Genomic DNA, 21,057 nt, shown 5'->3' with positions numbered 1-21,057 from the left:
TCGGATCGTCTACTTTAATTGAATAAAGAAATACCAAAAGGGGCGCCAATCTTTGGGACCTACAGGGTGTCGGTCTCATGTGCGCAGTGACATTCTAGTCGCTGGACGCATCTGTGTTCTCTTTCCTTCTAAATGCTCTGTGTAAAGTTAACAAGTAATTGAAATAGTATCGCCCGCTCCGTTGTACAAGCCAGTTATATAGTTCCATCGACGGGATAGTCACTTTTTCTTCAAAAAGTGCAACGTGGATTGTTGTGGGTGAAAGCAACACAGAGCTTGTCTTTATGGGAGAGAAGAGAGACCAAGTACCTAAAGAGGGATCTTCCTCACATGACACAAAAAGTTCCTTCAACTCTTCAAGAAGAGGACAGGTTATTTAGAGCTCAATTGCGTTCCTACATGGATATGTTTCAGCAATTGGCTAGCAACCCAAGGATGCAGGAGTTCTTACACGCTCCGACACAAGGTTTTTAGCCTCCTACACAGGACATGACTGAGCCGTTGCAGGAAAAGGAGATTTCCAATGCGCAGAGGACTCACGATGCTCGAGGAAAAGCCCGTGTGGTTGAGCAACCAACGGTGTCCAATGATCCAAAGCAACTTGCTTTAGTTGGACTGAAACCGTTTGTGAATGGTCAAGGGAGTAATGAACAGGCTATGCATCAAACCCTTCCATTACCTATTACTTATCCTGGTTACTTTGGAGGTGGTTCACTGTTTCAAGCTATGGCTGGACCTTCCACAGGTTATATGCCAGGCAATGTGTTCGGGACAATGCAAACAGGCATGGGTAACCCTATGTACACGAACATGGGTGTCCAACCACCAACCAGGGTTTCACTGTGCCTATGGCCAGTTTCCAGTGCCTGGAGCACAGTTTGGTATGGCTGATTTTTCGCAGCCATATGCCCAAAATGCAAATATGACATGTAAAACGGGTGATAAGTGCTGAAATGAACAATCATGGAGCACCACAATTACATGCACCTCTTTATGATAATGTGGCCCCTTTGAGTCAACCAAAGGATTACAAGGAAGGTGGGCAGGAAGTGAAGTTTGAAACTTTCAGAGGAACTGAAGATCAATTGAAGGCTTTGACCTTCAAACAACAGTTTGATGCAGCTTATGCTGGAGGAAACTTCGCGGAATCTTCAGAGATACGCAAGGCTGCCACTTTCTTGAAAGGGAATGCGCTTCAATGGTGGACCGCATTGTTGAACCAGGGTCAAGCCCCAACAACGTGGGTCCAATGCAAAAAGCTTTTTGCGCTTGGATGGCTGACAAACACTTTAAAAGTGGATGTGATGACAAAATGGCACGAGTTGAATGCTAAACAGTGTGCGAATCTGGAAGAGTACAATAAATAGTTTTGGGCCGCACTGTTACCAGTCACCTCTTACAGATTTGTGCCATTGTCAGAACAAATTGAGAAGTACTCTTGCGGATTGCCCAAGAAAATCAGGGACTATTGTAGAGACTACTCGTGAATATGTTCCAGTTGATTGAGAATGCAACACTGGCTAGCAATCTGTCGACCACAAACAAGCCCTCCAATGAAGAAGCTGATATGTCCAAGAAGCAGTCTAAATCTTCTTCAGGTTGAGGACAAAGACAAAAAAAAACATTTTTCTGGCAAAACTTTTGAAAATAGGAAAGTGCTTAGAGAGGCCAAGAAATGCTACATTTGTGAAGAGGAAGGACATTTTGCAAATGAATGCCCACAGAAGAAGTCACAGGATAAGGATGATAAGTCAAACCATAAAGGGAAGAAGCCAAAGCCGAGTGCACGACTTGTCCCAGATTTGGTTAGAGACCAGCCAAACATAGATGCCACGAAACTAGGCAGAGCTTGAGGCAAAGTTAGAGACCAACCAGTGCTGGTTTTCCTTGATCCAGGAGCTCGTGCAACTTTCATATTACCAGAATTGGCATCAAAGTTGGACATTCGTGTAGAGGAGATGGGTATGACAGGCGAAGCAAGTTTGGCATGCCCAGGTCATTCAGAGCTTGTTACTCCCATTATGGGGAAGCTTCGTCTGCACATTCAAAGCTATGTGGATGCGGAAGAATTTCATATTATGCCACTTGAGGGATGTGATGTGTTACTGGGTATCCCATGGTGTTACAGGCTGCATGCTATGGTGGATACTTACAACAAAAAGATTACCTTTGTACATAGAGGAAAGACTCATGTCCTTGATGTAAAGCTTAAAGGCGAGTCTATTCCAGTTCTTTCTGCTTCTGCTATTTCATCTGTAAATAAAGAATCATCTTTCTGCGTACTTGATCTTTGCAAAAGAAGTAACTGAAGTTGTATCTAATTTGTGTACCTTAGATAAAGACATGTCAAATTTTTTGAGTGGTTTCAGTGATTGTTTTTCGCACTCTTTGCCAGGGGAGTTACCTTCTGAGAGACCTGAGGATCATACCATAGATCTCGTGCCAGATTCTAGTCCACCGAATAGATCACCATACAGGGTTAGTGCAGCCCAACAAAAAGAGATTATGAGTCACGTCAACGAGCTTTTAGAGAAGGGGCTGATTCAGCCTAGTTCATCCCCTTATTGTTCACCTGTACTCCTAGTGTAGAAGAAGGATGGTTCATGGTGCATGTGCATTGACTATCGTGCCTTGAATAAGAATACCATCAAGAACAGGTTCCCCATACCGAGGATAGATGACATTCTTGATCGGCTTGAGGGAGCGTCATTGTTTACAAGGATAGACCTAAAGAGTGGGTACCATCAGATACACGTTCAGGACAACATTTGGTCTCTATGAGTTTCTTGTCATGCCATTTGGTCTCACAAATGCTCCTGCCACGTTTAATAGAATGATGGACATAATTTTTAGACCACATAGAAACTTCGTGGGTACCTTCTTTGATGACATGATTGTCTACTCAAAGTCCGAAGAGGAGCATAGGGATCACTTGACCGCAGTTTTCAATAAGTTACGTCAGAACAGGCTACTCATTAAAGCGAAGAAGAGTGGATTCTTTTTGGAAGAGAATCACTTCCTTGGGCACAATGTTTCAAAGGATGGGGTACGCATGGATCCCGCCAAAGTGGAAGCAATTAGGTCATGGCCAGACTTGAAGTTCGTACATGACATTCGAAGCTTTCTAGGCTTATGTTTCTACTAAGGAGGTTCATCCGAAATTTTGCTGAGATTGCTTCTCCACTCCATGCACTGCAAGGAAAAGGATTTACTTTCAAGTGGACAGCCAAGGAAATTTTAGCCTTCAAACACTTGAAAGAGAAGCTGACTTCAGATCCGGTAATCATTTTGCCAAATCTTTCGAAACCTTTTGTGGTTCAATGTGATGCGTGTGGCCATAGTCTTGGTGCAATTCTAATGCAAAATGGCCGATAAGTCGCATATGAGAGCAGAATTCTTTTGAAGACTGAAAGGAACTTGCAAGTCTATGAGAAAGGATTGTTGGCAGTAATTCATGCTCTCACTAGTTGGAAACACTGCTAGGAGCTGATTTTGTTGTCCAAACGGATCATCAAATCTTGCGCTATTTTCTCACACAAACGAAGTTGTCTGAGAAGCACATGCGATGGGCAAACATCTTGTCAATGTTCCATTTTCAGATTGTGCATGTGCAAAGGAAAAAGAACGTGGTGGATGATGCGTTGTCACGAAAGCCCCAAATTTCAGCAATGTCAATTCCGTACCATTGTGAACTACACGAAATGAAGACACAATATGCTGAAGATTCAGATTTTGCAAGGATTTATGACCAGCTTGTTGATGGGCAACATCATGAGCAATATATGCTTAAGAATGGCTTTCTCATGATGCATGGAAAGTTATGGAATTGATGTGACAGTGAAAAGGGTTGAGGCATTCTTCTATTGGCCAACTTTGCATCAAGATGTTGACACATTCGTAAGATCATGCTTAGTTTGCCAAACAGTCAAATTGACAGGCAAAAGCAACCAAGACTATTGCAGCCATTGCTGATGTCACGTGACACATCCCAACCCTATGTGTCCGTGGACAAGCTATACCACAGCAGGGTTCAATCAGTTCAATCAAGTCTAGATTAGCAGTGATCTGGCACTTTTGTGAGTCTATTCGGAGACCGTGCATGCCCAGTCACTTAGCATAGATGCATATCCTCCGGTTGCACACAGCATGATCACAAAATTCCCATCACAATCCATTAGCATCAATTAGGGGAATTTTCTAGTGCATTTAGCCTATTTTCCTATTTTTGGTTACCATTTTCACTTATTATTTTGAGGTGACTTTCCAACAAAAGTAGGTAGGACAATTTTGCTAAGTTAATATATAAGCAAACCCAAGTTAGCACTTTCTAGCAGAAGAGGCAGCAGCAGCTTCCCGCTCAACAGGCAACTTCTCAGCAGTACCCCCTCTCAGCACCCTAGGCCATCCTTGGCATTTTTCCCGCGACCGACCACCCTCAGCCATTAGCGTTTTCAGCATTCACTAGCGCCAGGCAACATCAGCAATTCCAGCGTTTCCAGCCTCAGCAGATACAACACCAGCCAGCGTTTTCATGCAAAAACGCCAGCACCACTTGCAGACTCCAGCGTTTTTCAGCATGGACAAAAACACGCAGGTTGCAGCCATTGAACAACGCAGATTTCAGCCATTGACAAACGCAGATTCTCAGCAGAGGAACAGTAGCAGATCAGCCCCCATTCAGTTGCTGAAGTCCCCCCAAGTTTAGCCTCGAAAAACGCAGCCAAAACAGTCATTTTCAGCCACCGAAACAGTCACCAAATTCAGCGATTAGAAGCCTACAGATTTCAGCCACCGAGTCGTCGTCGTCATCACCGTCGTTGTCATCGGCATAGTCCCATTGCATCACTCCATTGCATATGCATTGTACACCTCTTCCACATGCATAATCTGGAAGTGGGAACATGGAAAGAATGTTTGCCCATCGCATATGCTTTTCGGATAACTTTGACTGTGTCAAGAAGTATCGCAAGGTCTGATGATCTGTTCGGACAACAAAATCAGCACCTAAGAGGTAGTGCTTCCAGCTAGAAAGCGCATGAATCACAACCAAGAGCTCTTTCTCATAGACTTGCATAGTCCTCTCTTGCCCTTGCAAAAATCAACTTTCATAAGCTACTACACGCCCATCTTGCATTAGCACTGCTCCGATGCTACTGTCACACTCGACCACAAGTGACTTCCTGAGATCTGGCAAAACAATTAATGGATCTGAAGTCAACTTTTCTTTTAAGAGATTAAAAGCTGAAATCTCTTTTTGGGTCCATATGAAAGTGACCTGTTTCTTTTGCAATGCGTGAACGGGCGATGCTATCTCTGCAAAATTTCTGATAAACCTTCTATAGTAGGAATACAATCCCAAGAAGCTTCTAACATTGTGCACAGTCTTCAAGTCTCGCCATGTCTTGATAGCTTCGACCTTTGCGGGATCCATTCTAACACCATCTTTTGAGACTATGTGGCCAAGAAAGTGGATCTCTTCCAGGAAGAATTCACTTTTCTTAGGATTGACAAGTAGCCTCTGACTGCGCAGCTCTTCGAACACAATGGTCAAGTGGCGCCTATGCTCCTCTTCATTCTTCGAATACACTATCATGTCATCGAAGAACGTCCCAACAAACTGTTGATGCGAGCGGAAAATCCGGTCCATCATTCTCTTGAACGTGGCAGGAGCATTCGTTAGACCAAACGGAATCACTAGAAACTCATAAAGACCAAATGTCGTTCTAAACGTAGTTTTATGCACATCCTCTGGCCTTATATGAATCTGATGGTACCCACTCTTAAGGTCTATCCTGCTGAAAATTGCAGCACCCTCTAAACGAACGAGAATACCATCAATTCTAGGAATAGGAAACCTATTCTTGATGGTATTCTTATTCAACGCACGGTAATCAATACACATGCGCCATGAGCCATCCTTCTTTTGCACTAGGAGCACTCGAGAGTATAAGGGTTAGAACTAGGCTAAATCAGCCCGTTCTCTAATAACTCCTCAACCTGGCCCATAATCTCTTTCTGTTGCGCCGCACTAACCCTGTAGGGAGGTCTATTTGGTAGGCTACAGCCTGGCACCAAATCTATCCGATGGTCCTGGGGTCTCTCTGGCAGTAATTGTGACGGTAATGAATCAGAAAAACAGTCACTAAATGTTTGCAAAAATGCTGACCTTTCTTTCTCTAACCTAGATAAATTTGTATGATCACTATCTGAGACATCACGCGCAAAAATCAAGTACACAGAAAGATATTCTTTGTTACAGAAGTGATAGCAGAAGCAGATACAATAGGGATTGACTCTCCTTTAAGCTTTACATCCAAGATGTGAGTTTTGCCCCTATGCTGTACAATGATTCTTTTTTTGTAGGCATCCAAGACTCCATGCACTCGGGACATCCACGGGATCCCCAACAAGGCGTCACATCCTTCCAGTGGCATGATGTAGAACTCTTCTGTGTCCACTTACGACTGAATATGCAGACGCAACTTTCCAATGATGGGGGTAACTCACTCTGAGTGGCCAAGACATGCCAACCCTGCCTCTGCTGTGTACCCCATCTCTTCAGCTCTGATGCCCAGCTTCATATCTAACTCTCGTGAGATAAAGTTGGCTTTGGCACTTGGTTCAAAGAAGATGAGTGTCGTTTGATCCTTAACTTTACCCCTTGTCCTGCATAACTCACTGGCATCTGTACTGGGCTTGTCACCCATCATGTCTGGTACTAAACCTGCCGTGGGTTTAGGCTTTTTGCCTTTCTGGTCCTCTTTATCCTCTGAGTCAGCTTGTCTTTTCCTTTGTGGACAATTGGTAGCAAAGTCACCAGGCTGCTCGCATATAAAGCATTTGTTTTTAGCCATTAGGGCCTTCTTTTCCTCGAGCGACTTGCGCACAAAAGGCTTCCTTTTCTGTTTCTTTGTCTGCGCTCCAAAAGTCCTCGCTGAATCCTTGTCTTTGGTGGCCTTTTCTGACCCCTGTGACGCATCAGGAGCCGTTTTCACAAAGGGCTTCTTCGCTGAATTTTTCTGTTGCTGCCCTCCTTTGTCATTGCTCAGAAATCCACTGTCCTCTTCTTTCAACAAGGTAAGACCAGTGTTCGCAACTTGCATAAGCTGAGTGAGGGTAGCCACTCTGTTCTTTGTACACTAATTGTGAAGCCCTTTAGGCAGCCCACAACACTACTTCTCTATCTGCTCTGTCATTGGCACAAACCTGTAGGAGGTCACTGAGAGTAACGCTTTACACAACCTCCTATTGTACTCCAGCAAGCTCTTGCACGAAGCTGAAGTAAGCTAGTGCCAATCTGTCATGACGTCGGCTTCAAATTCATTTGACAGCCAAGCAGATGCAAACCTTTGCTTGAAGTAAACCCAAGTGGCGGGTGTCTGTCCTTGCATTAACAATGTCGTCCACCATGTAAGCGCATTGTCCTTTAAGAAAGTGGCAGCTTTCCTGACTTTTGAGGCCTCTGTAAAATTCCCTCTTGCATAAGCTGTAGCAAATTGCTGGAGGAAGGTGAGAGCCTGTCTTATCCTCCAAACCACTGAAGGTACTGAACTTTACAACTGCACCTTCTTTGTAAGCTTTTGGCTTCTCTAGTGCCCCCAAGTTGTCATAAAGAATGGTCTGCAACATGGGCACTGTAGTATGAAAGCGCGAAGCAGAAGGTACCGGTAGGTGCGCGTCGCGATCTAGTGCAGGATTGGGGCAAGAAGCAGGAGGCGGAGTGTAGCAAAGAGGAAGCGCAAGGGATCGAAGCAGGGAGAGAGAGATAGAGCTCACGTTTTTGGGGAAAACTCAAGAAGTGAGTTTTGGGTTTTCCCACTTTTATTATAAGTGACTTTAAAAAAATGTGTCCAAGTTCATATTGAACCTGGACAAAGTATAAAAATGTACAAAAAGGGGTTATTTAGTCCTTTAACCCAACATAGTAGGCATGATCGCCACATCCTGGCCATTCACATTTTGCATCAGATGTGCGATATCTGGCTGCTGTCCGGAAAAACCAGCCATGCCAAAATGACCCCAAACTCGCCGTGGTTGGTCTGAAAACTTTGTTGCATGCCGATACTACCATACATGGGGTTTGGCATGGGGTTTGGCATGATGCCTTGCATACCGAAACATTGTTCCTGGCATGTACGGCTGACCTCCAGGCGCATAACCAGCCATACTTTGCAACACTGATACACCCCTAAAATACCCAGGATGTACCGTGGGTGGTGGAAAAACTGGGTGCATAGCCTGGTATCCAGTTCCCTGTCCATTCAAGACAGCATGCTGGCTCTGAAAGGTGGCGGGCTGAACTGACATAACCTGTGGAATAGTCGTTCTAGCCACTTGTTCAAGGACGGGAGGAACATGTTTTGCAGCCCCTGACTCCGCAACATGCGAGTGTTCCCTATCCTCCTGAGCTGCATGAAGTACCTAGGCTTGAGCCTCAACAAGCTCCGTACGCGGTGTAGGTTGCCTATTTTGCTGTTGCATGGGTGGCGCTTGCAAGAACTCCATAAACCTTGGGTTCTGCACCGGCTGCGAAAAGACATTACTGAGTCCTGAACGCATCATTCTCAAGTTGCCCAGTCATCAAGCCCTGTACTACTGGAGGGACATTCACATTGACAAACGTCGTTCTAAAAGCAGTCTTGTGCACATCCTCTGATCTAATGCGGATGGGATGGTACCCACTCTTTAGATCTATCCTGCTAAACATAGCTGCTCCTTCTAATTTGTCCATAATATCATCAATTCTAGGTATAGGGAACCTATTCTTGATGGTATTCTTGTTCAGTGCACGGTAGTCGATGCACATACGCCATGAGCCATCCTTTTTCTGCACCAACAACACTAGAGAACAGAATGGAGATAAACTGGGCTGAATCAGCCCCTTTTCTAACAGCTCCTGTACTTGGCCCATTATCTCTTTCTGCTGAGCCGCACTAACCCTGTACGTAGGCTTATTTGGTGGGCTATTGCCTGGCACCAAATCTATCGCATGGTCATCGGGTCTCTCTGGCGGTAATTGAGACGGTAATGAATCGGAGAAACAGTCACTATACTGTTGTAAAAACATTGACCTTTCTTTATCTAGCACAGATAAATTTGATTCATCACAATCTGACACTTCACGTGCAAAAACCAAGTACGCAGAAAGATGCTTTTTCATTACAGAAGTAATAGCAGAAGCTGATACAGTGGGAATAGACTCCCCTTTAAGCTTTACATCCAGAATGTGAGTCTTTCCCCTGCTCTGTACAGTGATCTTTTTGTTGTAGGCATCCATGATTCCCTGTACACGAAACAACCAAGGATACCTAACAACACATCACATCCGTCCAGTGGCATGATGTAAAAATCTTCAGCATCTACATAGGACTGGATATGTAGGCGCAACTTTCCAATGATAGGCGTCACAGCCTCTGTATGGCCAGGACATGCCAAACCTGCCTCTGTTGTATACCCCATCTCTTCAGGTCTAATTCCCAACTTTGAAGCCAATTTTGGGAAAATAAAGTTGGCTTTCGCACCTGGATCAAAGAAGATAAGCACTGTTTGATCCCTGACCTTTCCCCATGCTCTGCATAGCTCACTTGCATCTGAATTTGGCTTGTCGCCCACCATATCTGGCACTAGACCAGCCATGGGCTTCTTTCCTTTCCTGTCCTCCTTGTCTTCAGAATCAGCTGGCCTTTTCTTTGTAGGACAATTGTAAGCAATCTGGCAAGGCTGCTCACATATAAAGCATTTGTTCTCTGTCTTCAAGACCTTCTTTTGCTCTTCTGACTTGCGAGGAAAATGTCTTTTCCATTTCTTTGCCGGTCCCTTTTCTGATTCAGCTGTAGCTTTATCTTTCCGTGCGTTGGCTCACTCTTGAGTCCCTTTAAGAGCCTCATTGGGAACGTGCTTCTTGGCTGAATTTTTCTTGCCTGATCCTGCCTTGACGCCAGTGTTAAATTCACAATCTTCTCCCTTGAGCAAACCATTGCCAATCTTTGCTACCTCGATGAGCTGCGTCAAAGCAGTGACTTTTGTCTTCGTACAGTACTTTCTCGATCCTTTAGGTAGGCCACAACAGTATTTTTCAATCTGTTCTGTCAATGGCACAAACCTATAGGAAGTTACTGGAAGTAGAGCTTTCCAAAACATCCGATTGTAATCATCCAGATTTCTGCAAGTGGCAACATTAAGCTGGTGCCATTCTGTCATGACATCTGCTTCAAAGTCATCAGATAACCATGTTGCTGCAAAAACCTGCTTGGAGTAAATCCATGTGGACGGAGCTTGCCCTTGAAGCAATAAAGTTGTCCACCATTGTCCCGCATTCCCTGTCAAGAAAGTGGCTGCCTTGCGGACCTTTGAAGCCTCTGTAAAGTTTTCCCCTGCATAGGCCTTGTCAAACTGCTGGAGGAATGAGAGAGCCTTCTTCCTGTCATCAAACCGTGTAAAGGTCGTGAAAGACACACCTTTGCCACCTTCTTTGTACGGAGTTGGCCTCTCCAGCGGCGTTAAATTGTCATATGGAAGTGACTGAAACATGGGAACACTATTAGGGTTCATCTGTGTTCCTTGGCCGCTATTAACTTGACCTGGAAACGCCATATTTGGCTGCTGATTTGTAATTCCAGCCATACCAAAATTTGCTTGTGGCATCCCAAATTGGCCCAGAGTGCTCTGAAACCCTGGTTGCATACCCATGACACTGTACATGGGGTTAGGCATCATCGTTGAGCACCCCCGAACACTGTTCCTCGTGTGTAAAACTGATTTCCATGTGCATGACCAGCCATACTCTGGAATACCGATCCACCTCCAAACTAGCCAGGGTGTACTGAAGGTGGTGGGAAGACCTGTTGCATAGCCTGTAGGTTGCTTCCCTGCCCATTAGAACCAGCTATAGGCTGCTGAAAGGTGGCGGGCTGAATTGGTACAACTTGAAACACTGGCATCTCAACCACCTGTTCTTGCACCTTAGGCACAGGTTGTGGAGACTGCATGTTCTCCGTCAAGTGTACAGGTGTTTCCATTGACTGTGCAGTATGAATCACCTATGCTTGAGCCTTAGCAAGCTTTTGAATATGATCCAGTGAGCCAACTTGCTGAGACGGAACAGGAGGTTGCAGAAAGGCTAAAAACCTCGGGTTCTGCATTACTTGTGTGAACATAGCCATAGCAGTAGCCAACTGGGTCCTGAATATATCATCATCCGTCTGTGGTGGTCTTGAGGACTCACCCACTTCATGTGTCTGTTGACCCTGTGAAGAGGAAACCTCTTCGGTCACATCATCTGGGCTGTCAGCCATAATTGCAATTCCCTGTGTCTTCAAGCCCAAAACTGACCAAGGCTCACTTCTACGGGAAAAAGTGATTTAATCCCGTCGATGGAACCATGAAACCGGCCTGTTCAATCCAAAAAGGACGATAGACTTTACTTCAAACCTTGATTTAGCTTTCACCCATTATTAGTCGTCTATTCTACCTGTACTTTCAAGACACAACAAAGGGGAGAGGGATACAGGCTGCTAGATTGCACTTGTATGAGTAGACCGACACCAGATTGGCCCCTAACTTAGGCACCCCTTTCGGTATTTCTTTATTGTTCAAAAGAGGGAATAAACGTTGTGGATCCCTATAAGCTGCCCCGCACAACCTTGGCTGAATTTTGACTTTTCCGGCCTGATTTCGGCAACATAACTGTACTAGTACACTTCACAATCAGTATTCCCACACATTGATTGACTTTACCGACGCATACGGGCACTTTGCAAAACCTGACGAGAATCTGCAGCACGCTGAATTCTCTGTTTTCACCCCTGAAAATGCGCCAGATCACCTGTACCGCGGTCCCCTTGCATCCCCAAACCTCCTGGGGGTATTAGGGTCTGTTTAGGGCCAAAACCCTAAACCTGCAAAAATACACAGCAGGCTGTAATTTACTGTTTCGGGCTCCGTTTCGCGTGCCGGTCCCATCCGTAGCAAGTCCTCGAGCTCCCACACCTGTAGGGCTACTTGCCCTTTGAATCGGACGAGATTTCTGGCGTGAAACCTCTCCGAAGCCACCTGTACCTGCAGGGGATTAGCCGCTAGCTACTCCAGTACCTGTGCAAGAGGCTCTTGCCTCGGCAATCGGGCATGAACCCACACAACTGTACATTGGTCAAATGAAGAGCCCACTAGTGGGGCATAACATACTGCCAAAGGGGAGAGAGAGGGCAGTGCGTAGCGTGCAGGGCATCACTCCTGGCACCGCACTGTACATAGGAGGGAAAGCAAGCACTCCATAGCTCTTAACCTGTGACAGAGACTTGCAATATGAGCCTCCCAGCTATAAATTACGTTTTTGCCTTCTCTATAAGTAGTAAACTGGCCTCAGAGTGCCAAGTGTCACTCATTTGTGCATTTTCCCGCTTTAGACCCTCGGGTCTAAAAATATCTCACCTGCAGCCTCTGTTGACTTGGCCACAGAGTAACAAAATGATCCCCATGTAAAACTGCACGTAATGACGCGAAGACATTTTCAGGTCCCAAAATAGCAGTTCCCTAAATTTTAGGAGATGTTGCCGTTGTATCTTTCTAGATCATCCGACCCTCTTTGTACACTGCGGCCACATCCAGAACTGAAATGTAGCCTCTGTAGCAAAGGATTCCACTCTGGCTAGTCAATGACCCCACTTTGGCTAACCATAGTCTTTGTCCAACCTTAGTGCTCTCTTGCTCTCAGGCCTTGACTCCCTCTGACCGTTCCACACTAGCTATGCAATGCAGGGCAGTTAGATTTCCCGAGGGGTGTTTCCAAAAAGTGAAAGTAAATAAATAATAAGAAAGAAATCAACAAAAAGGATAGATAGTAGTCACACGCTAGTGACAGTGTCACCCTTGGTCATCCGAAGATGGTTCCAAGCGGTTGTCACATCTCTTTCGTACTCCTGGTAACCAAGAAAAACTAAAGAGCCGTTTGACTTCAACCACTTTGTCGGAGCTTCTTTCCTCCAAAGAAGAGAGGACCACCATGTTCGTGCATTTCCCTTCAAAAACGATGTTGCCCTCTTGTTCTTGGAGTGCTCTAAATAATTCCCTCCGGAGAAGGCTATATCAAACTGCGGAATGAAAGCCAAAGCCTTCGAAGCATCTCCGAATCCAAAAAAAGATTCAAATTTCATCGATTGTCCACCCTCTTTAAATTCTTTTGTCTTTCTGCTCTTGTCTTCGAGGAAATCATACTGGTTGGCTCTGTAAAAGTGTTTCTTCTTTGCATAAAACATGTGATTGTCGGCGTCCGAGCTGTCAGAGGAAGATTCCTTGGTAGGACTGTCAGAAACTAGTCGAAATCTGATCTTCTTTGCCTTTTTCTTGTTCTTTCCAAAACTTTGTTTCTTGCTTCACTTCTTGCCCTTCTTGCCCTCCTCGCTCGAGTCAGAAGAGGAAGAACTAGAAGAACTGTCGAAAGAAGAGGAAGAAGAACTGGGTGGTCCTTCAAAACGCACACGCTTCTTCTGTTTTCGTGCGGTTGCAAAAGAAGATGCCCAAGTAACCGGGGTAGTCAATCCCCTTGTTGCGCTTTTTCGATTGCTTCTTTGATGGTTTCTTTGATGGCTTCTTCGTGTCAAGAAGCTCATTGATTCGGGTCTCGACAATATCATGAAGTTCTTCCTCAGCGAGCATCCTCGGAGTAGGAGGTTTCTTAATCTCCGGTTTGATTGGTGTCTCAATGGCTTTCAACCACTTCATCCATCGAAAGCTGGGTCAAAAATTTTGCATATTGGGGATCCTTGGCAAACTGAAGCATCTGCTTTGCGCACTCGTCAACCCGCTGTTGACGTTGCATCTCCATGAGTTCACTCTGTGAGGGCCGAGGTGGCCTGTACTCATTCTCCGCTAAATCGCTTGAATTTCTGGTACTGTCTCCCACCTCGGGGGTGGGAGATGGAGTCGTCTAGTTTTCTTCGGAATCCATAAGTGCCGCGAGAAGAAGGATCGGATTTCCCTCTAGAAGAGAAATCGGCCGTGCTCAGATACCACTGTAACAAACTTGGGCACCCCAAATCTAGGTTAGGTTCTGTCGCGACACGAGAGATTCACTTAAAACACTTCACAATTTATGGAGTCCACACGGCCCGGCGTAGTTCCATGCCAAGAGAGATTGGCCCCTAAGACAAGCGCCCCTTTCGGTATTTCTTTTTATATTAATTTTTGAGCAAAGTACAACTCCCGTGGGTCCTCAGCTCTCAGACTCTACGTCCAGATGCTCTGAGAAGTGAGGCCCTTGGGCTCCTTATAAACTTACAAGGGAGCAGAGCCCCAAAAGCAGGTAAACTCAAAAGCATTAACCCCAAAATCAATTGGTCAAAAATCTGCCAGCAAAAAGCATCAGCAAACTTGCGGAATTCCGTACAGTTCTGCCACGTCAGCAGCCAACGCAAAAAGCGGGATTCCATACATGCTTCCACGTCATCGCCATTTGTGGACGTCCGTACTGTCTGCCACATTATCGAACGGCCGTGTGTGTGTTTGGGTGGCACTACCCCGTCATCAGTTTGTGGTAGTCCCTATCTGAAATAATAGGCTTAGACATCTCATGCAATCAAAAAATAGAAAAATGTATGAGACAAACAGCTTTGCCAAATGATCAACCTTCACTTTCTTTTTCACTAATACGAGGTGAGCCTGCTTTTGCTGAATTTATCCACAACAGTCCAAATGCTATAATGTTAACCCTGAGTCCTGGGAACATCAAAGATGAAATCCATAGCTATACTCTTCCATGGTCGATCCGAAATTGATGAAGGTGGTAAGAGTCCATTCACTTTGTACCTATCATACTTGATTTTCTAACACACTATAAAAGTATGCACAAACTCATCCACGTCCTTCTAGCAGTGAGCTCAGCCAGAATTAACTCTCCACACCCTTGAATGTCGCCTCAATGCCCCTATGCCCAACAAAAGGAGAATTGTAACACTCCATCAACACTTTTTCCCCAAACCATGTGTCCCACAAAACATGGTCTTTTGCATCAAATGTCCTTCATTATGAGAATATCCCAAAATTGTTTCCCCACTCTGTACTCTAAGAAGATCTCACCAAAATCGGGATTTGTAGCATACTGCTCCCGTATCTCATCGAAGTCCTAATGATGCATTGATGTTACAACAGATATATGTAGCTTGAAAGGCAAGGCGTCTACAACCAATTCTTCTTTTCATTCAAGTATACTACTTGAAAGTGAAACCGAGATAGGATGTTCACCAATCTCATCCGTAATGGGACAAGAAATATCTCAAACTTTCATAATTCGTGTACACTATAAAATTGTCACCAATCAATTAACGCTTCCACCGACTCAAAGCATGCATCACTAATAAGAGTTTCCCTCTCTATCTTTGACAACATTCAACTCTCATAAGCCACTACATAACCCTCTTCCATTAAGACCGCACCTAAACTGCTTCCACAAGTATCACAATAAACCTCACAAGATTTCCGCAAGTCTGGTAGAATCAATACTGGCCTAGTAGTCAACTTCTCCTTGAGCTGCTCAAATGCCGCAATCTATGGCAACTTGCTCTTCTTCTTGATGATCACCAATCTGTGTTCTCGTAGCGCTTTGAACACTCAAGCCAATACTCTTGATGATCTTCTTTGGATTTCGAGAAAAGAATGTTCCCTTATATTGTAAATGCTCTTGAAAAATCTTATCCATCACACTCTTCAAGGTTGCAAGATCATTTGTGAGGCCCAACACCATCACCAAAGATTCCTGAACGCAATCTTGTATAAACCTCCAAGAGCAATCCTGAATCCTGATCTAGCCACTTTTACCATTGACTCTATTGAAATAAATAGAGCCATGCAATCTATCAAGTATATCATTAATCCTCGGTATTGGAAACATCTTCTCCATGGTAATCTTATTAAGAGCCTCGTAGTCTATACACATTCTCCAAGATCCATCCGTCTTCTGTGCAAGTAGCACTCAAGAACACAAACGTCGAGAACTATGTGGGATCAAGCCCTTTTCCATCAAGTCTTCGACTTGGCTCATGAACTCTTCATATCTAACTTTGTTCACTCTATAGTGGACGATTTGGAGGTTTATTTCCTAAAATCATCTCTATAGTGTGATCCTCTAGCCATTCTGGTGGTAACTTCCTAGGTCAACTCTCTCAGAAACAACCGACATGAGCTTGCAGGAAACTCTGACGTTCTAACTCTTAACTCTTGTAAACTAGGATCCTCAGATGCATCCATAGGTTTAAGAAAATGGAGTAAGCAAAAAGACTTTATTTCATTACTTTAAAAATGGCCAAAGCCTATACAATAGGGATTGACTTTCCCTAAAGTTTAACATCACTGACCACATCCCTACCCTTCCTATTCTTCAAGTTGAGTGTTCTAGCCTTGGAATCCACCAGTACATTGTTCTTATGGTGCCAAGGCATCCCCAAGAGCACATCACAACCCTCTAGAGCCATGATATAGAAGTTCTCACGACCAATGCAGCCCCAACAATGTAAGCAAAGCTTGCTAATGGTAGGAGTTACTGTAACTTCATGTTTGGTGCTGCTAACACTGCATCCATCTGCCGTCCCATGTCCACCAGCCTTGCTCCCAACAAGCTACCATTTGTAAACTCTTCCGGCAAAGGATCGTACTGAGCACATAGGCGACTAGAATTCCCAAAACTCTGCAACACTTTCACTTCAAATCAACTTGAATGACTGAATTGAAACACAAAATGAAAAGGGGGGGAGGTGTTGGAGCGGAGTGCCCTGGTTTTCAAAGAGAGAAGATCGTGTCCAGACAGTCGCATCATTCTTGTCGTGTCAAGACATGCCCAAGAGAATGTCACAATTGCCCAACTTCGTGATGTGAAAATCAACTTTTCCATGATAATCTTGAATAGTCACTGGAAGAGCACTAATCAGCGGTACTACTTTCTGAGTTTGCCCTATGGCTAGCTCAGCTTCAATTCTCCAACCTCTGCATCATAATCAAAGTGCATCTGCTTTAAGAATTCTGGATGGATGAAGTTCTCTGTAGCTTTGGGGTCAAAGAAAATAAGGGCTTTGAAGCCATTGACTTTGCCATATGCTCGACACAATTCATTTGTACTCTCAAGGCGTATGCCATAAATATCAGGAACTAGTCCAATAGTGGGTCTAGCTCTCTTAGCAGGAAATGGCGTTGAGGTTCTGTCGACCGTTGGTGCGGGCGTCGGCTCCTCTCGTCTATGAGTGCGTTTGGGACAATTAGAATGATTATGCCCTGTTTGAAAGCATCCAAAGCATCGGCCTTCTTGTAGTAAGGTGTCTCGTTGTTGAGGCGTCAAACGAGGCCTTTGCGGTTGATTTTCACGAGACTCAAGAATTTGTTCGTTGTTGCCGAGAGTTGTGGTTAGAGGCCGGAGATTCTTCTGTGATAAACTCTAGCTTTCCCTTTATCAATTTGTAGCCGACCACGGCATGGTCCATAAGTTCTTGCATGGTGGAGACCTGCTTGGATATACAATATTCTTGCAATGGTGATGGTAGTCCAATGGTGTATCGCTCGCATTGGGCCTCCAAGGGAACAGATCTAAAGAAGGACATCGGAAGGTACACGTCGAGAAACCTTTGGTTATATTCGTCCATGGTTTCAATGGCAAGCATTTTCAAGTTGCACCTCTCTACCAAAATCCGGACTTCAAACATAGAAGTCATGTAACTACGAGCAAAAACTGTCTTGAAAGCTTGCCAGGTTGTTGGAGCATGCGGTTGTGTTGCGATTGAACTCCACCATTGCATAGCATTATCTTTAAGAAATCCCGCTGCTCGAGAAATCTTGGATTCTTCTATATAGTTCCCTAAAGCATAGATGTTGTCAAATTGTTGTAGGAACAACAATGCTTTCTTGCGATCTTTCATCTCGGAAAAAGTACAAAATTTGATAGTCGTGCCGCCATCTTTGAAATCTTTGAGGTTGGTTAGGTGAAAAGCTCGAGTATGGATAATAAGGGTATCCATATGGGCTCCAACCATTGTAGCCTGGTGGCGCTGGTGGTGGAGGAGGTGGGGGCAATGGCTTTGGCAAAGGCAACTGCACTCGATCAAGGTCAGATGGCTGCCATTATCTTTAAGAAATCCCGCTGCTCGAGAAATCTTGGATTCTTCTATATAGTTCCCTAGAGCATAGATGTTGTCAAATTGTTGTAGGAACAACAATGCTTTCTTGAGATCTTTCACCTCGGAAAAAGTAAAAAATTTGACAGTCGTGCCACCATCTTTGAAATCTTTGAGGTTGGTTAGGTGAAAAGCTCGAGTATGGATAATAAGAGTATCCATATGGGCTCCAACCATTGTAGCCTGGTGGCGCTGGTGGTGGAGGAGGTGGGGGCAATGGCTTTGGCAAAGGCAATTGCACTCGATCAGGGTCAGATGACTGCACCATATTTCTGAAAACTCCCCCGATTGGAAAAGATGGCTGAAAAATTTGCCAGTTGGAAGCTCTCGTACTTTCTGATGCTGAAGGAGGAGATACCACCTAGGGCATCAAAGGGGATAACATATAGTTCAAAAATTGTTAAAAACTTTGCAGCATCGAAAGATTCTGCTGAGGATGCCGCGAAAGAATGTCGTGGAGTTCGTTGAGCAAAAACTACAAATATTCTGTTGAATCCATGAATTCCAAGTCTTGGGTTCTTTATGGCTTATGCCTTGTAAAACACAGCGATGAAGACAAGAGCGCATCCGATGCGTGATGAAGTAAGGGAGGGAGTGGCTAATATGTCCGGGGTCAGAGGCCGAAGAAGATACCTCAAATAAAATTTCAATAGCTCTTTCTTCTCTTTTGTAGGACGGGTATGCTTTCAGAAAAGCGCACGCCTGATGCTCTGATACCACTGTCACAAGACATGCACCACGTGCCGATAGAAAAGAACAGACTGAACGGACTTTTAGCACTTCAATAAATACAGAACTGAGACAGAGAGAGAGAGAGAGAGAGAGAGAGAGAGAGAGAGACGACACGCGACATGGAGTGGCGGAATTCCACCCCAAAGAGTATTGGCCCTAAACCTTGGCGCCCCTTTAGGTATTTCTTTATATTGCATCAACATAGTACAAGCCGGTACTCCAGACTCTGCACCTTCGCCAGGAAGCATGCCAAAGAATGAGCCCTTAGCACATATTTAAAGGCCCTAGGCCCCAAAAGCAGTTTTACATGAAAAGCCTTCAAACTCAAAAGCTTCTAGTCCAAAAGCAATGTCAAAAAACTGTCAATGTAAATCACAAAATTTCGTACAACAGTCAACGCAAAACACGGAAATCCGTACAGCACCATGTCAGCGCAATTTTTGGAATTTAACCGTACAGCTGCCACATCATCAGTATTGGCGCAAGTCTTTCTCTGTGTGTGGGTCCTGCTTTATTTTAATAGTTTATGTCTCTTGGGGCCCCATCGGACAAGGTCCATAAGTTGGTAGGACTTCTTCTTCTGTTACTTGTTCTTCTTAGGGTTTAGGCCCCTCGGCAGACATCTGCAAGTTGGCTCCCATCTTCATGGCTTTGACACGTCAGCAGTTTGTGACATAGTTTATCACATATGTATGCCCATGCTCTGTTTGAAAGCCTTGGCAAACAAATGGCAGCTCCACTACAGAATATTATTGCCCTCAATGTGCTGGCATCTACCATATCATCCTCAGTGAAAGAACAGATATGTTCTCAACTCCCATCAAAACTGTGCAACTTTGGCCAAAAACAAGTTTAGACTGACTTCCATGGGTAATTTGGAGACGAGCATAGATGGTATAAAATCCTAATTGGTGTGAAACTGAGAGGTCAAATCAATCAGAGAAACTACAAGTGAAAGAAAGTGAACAACCTTGATCCATAGATTGTACAAATGTAGCCGGGTTACCATCACTCGTTCTCCCAACTCTTGCCTTTCCTGTGTCCACACACAGCGCATTAGTATATGAATTCGCATCACAACTGTACCACAGGTGATATTCGACAACCCAGTATACCTTGACAAGCATGCTGAGAAAAACCTTACTGTCTTGAGGCTTGTTTTCCACAACAAATCTGAAGAAAAACAGCTTCCTTGTGAGAACTAGCGAAAGCAGTGCAGGATAGGCCGCTCGATAAGTTTAAAAAACACCTGTAGAACCAGGTGTATTGAGCAGGATTCATCTCGTAGAGCTGCACGAGCACCGTTCTTACGGCTTTGAAAGTAAAATAGTCGAGTAGGTGCTGCCAAGGGCACGCCAATCACAAAATGGGACGGAGTGACGGAGAAAGCAAACAGATCGAACGTAAAATGAAGCTTTACCTTATCCACATCTGCAAAGCTCTCTTCGTATTGGCCCGCAATTTCACATTTGACTGGCACGCAAGACCGCCTGCCTACATGAGTGGACTTACCCTTTCGAGCAAGTAGCAGACGAGCGCGCCCATCGTACCGGAAGGGCTGCAGAGAGAGAGGAGAGAGGCGCAGCCGGGTATGCAGCCGAGGCCGATAAAAGGCACTGTAGAATGAGGAGGAAGAGGCGGTGGTGGTGGTGGTGGTGGGCGGGGTGGGCGTGGAGGAGGAACAGGAGGATGAGGTGTTGTTGGCAGCAGCCAACACCATTGCGTAAGGCTCGCTGCTGCTGCTAGTTGTGTAGCAGCGCATTACCACCGATCAATATTTGGACATCCACTTGGCTAACTAGTTACCACCCAGTTTACATCGAATACGCACATTTGCCGACATCCACTTGGCTAACTAGTTCCCACCCAGTTTACATCGAATACATTTGCCCGTGACACCTCCTCAATTTTTGGCCACTAGGTCTTAGTGTTCACCTCTTCCAAATGTCAACTTCATTGACCAATATTTAACTTTCTATACCAGTTCAGATTCTTTAAGTTTTGGATCTTTGAATCTTGGATGTCATGTAGCCATTGCAGGTTCACTGATTGTGTGAACTTTGAATGCGATATAGCTTGCCTTTGTTTTGCTTGCACAAACGGTAGAGCTTGAAAAGTGCCCAATGGTGCATTGTTTGCCAAGATGGCAGAGAGTGAAGAAGACGAAGAGGAAGGA

The 21,057-nt window shown here is 44.8% G+C and overlaps 1 protein-coding gene across 2 annotated transcripts in view; it reads right to left on the bottom strand.

Moving 5' to 3' along the window:
- Nucleotides 1–20,687, bottom strand: part of RBCX2 (Chaperonin-like RbcX protein) — a 33,116-nt gene extending 12,429 nt beyond the window's left edge. The window contains exons 1-5 of one of the 2 annotated variants that reach the window (XM_086510193.1): nt 20,302–20,687; nt 20,131–20,222; nt 19,997–20,054; nt 19,852–19,917; nt 19,032–19,715 (exon numbers count right to left, since the gene is read on the bottom strand). In XM_086510193.1, the coding sequence (XP_086366319.1) occupies nt 19,692–19,715; nt 19,852–19,917; nt 19,997–20,054; nt 20,131–20,222; nt 20,302–20,643 (582 nt within the window). In that variant the 5' untranslated portion in view covers nt 20,644–20,687 and the 3' untranslated portion in view covers nt 19,032–19,691. Of the gene's footprint in view, nt 1–19,031; nt 19,716–19,851; nt 19,918–19,996; nt 20,055–20,130; nt 20,223–20,301 lie in introns of those variants that run through there. The other variant, XM_086510192.1, reaches the window with a different exon arrangement.
- Between the last annotated feature and the right edge of the window lie 370 nt (nt 20,688–21,057).

Source organism: Adiantum capillus-veneris, chromosome 4, assembly GCF_014529385.1.
Source record: "Adiantum capillus-veneris isolate H3 chromosome 4, ASM1452938v2, whole genome shotgun sequence".
In the NCBI taxonomy this organism is placed as follows: domain Eukaryota; kingdom Viridiplantae; phylum Streptophyta; class Polypodiopsida; order Polypodiales; family Pteridaceae; genus Adiantum; species Adiantum capillus-veneris.
This window is presented reverse-complemented; position numbering and strand designations above follow the sequence as displayed.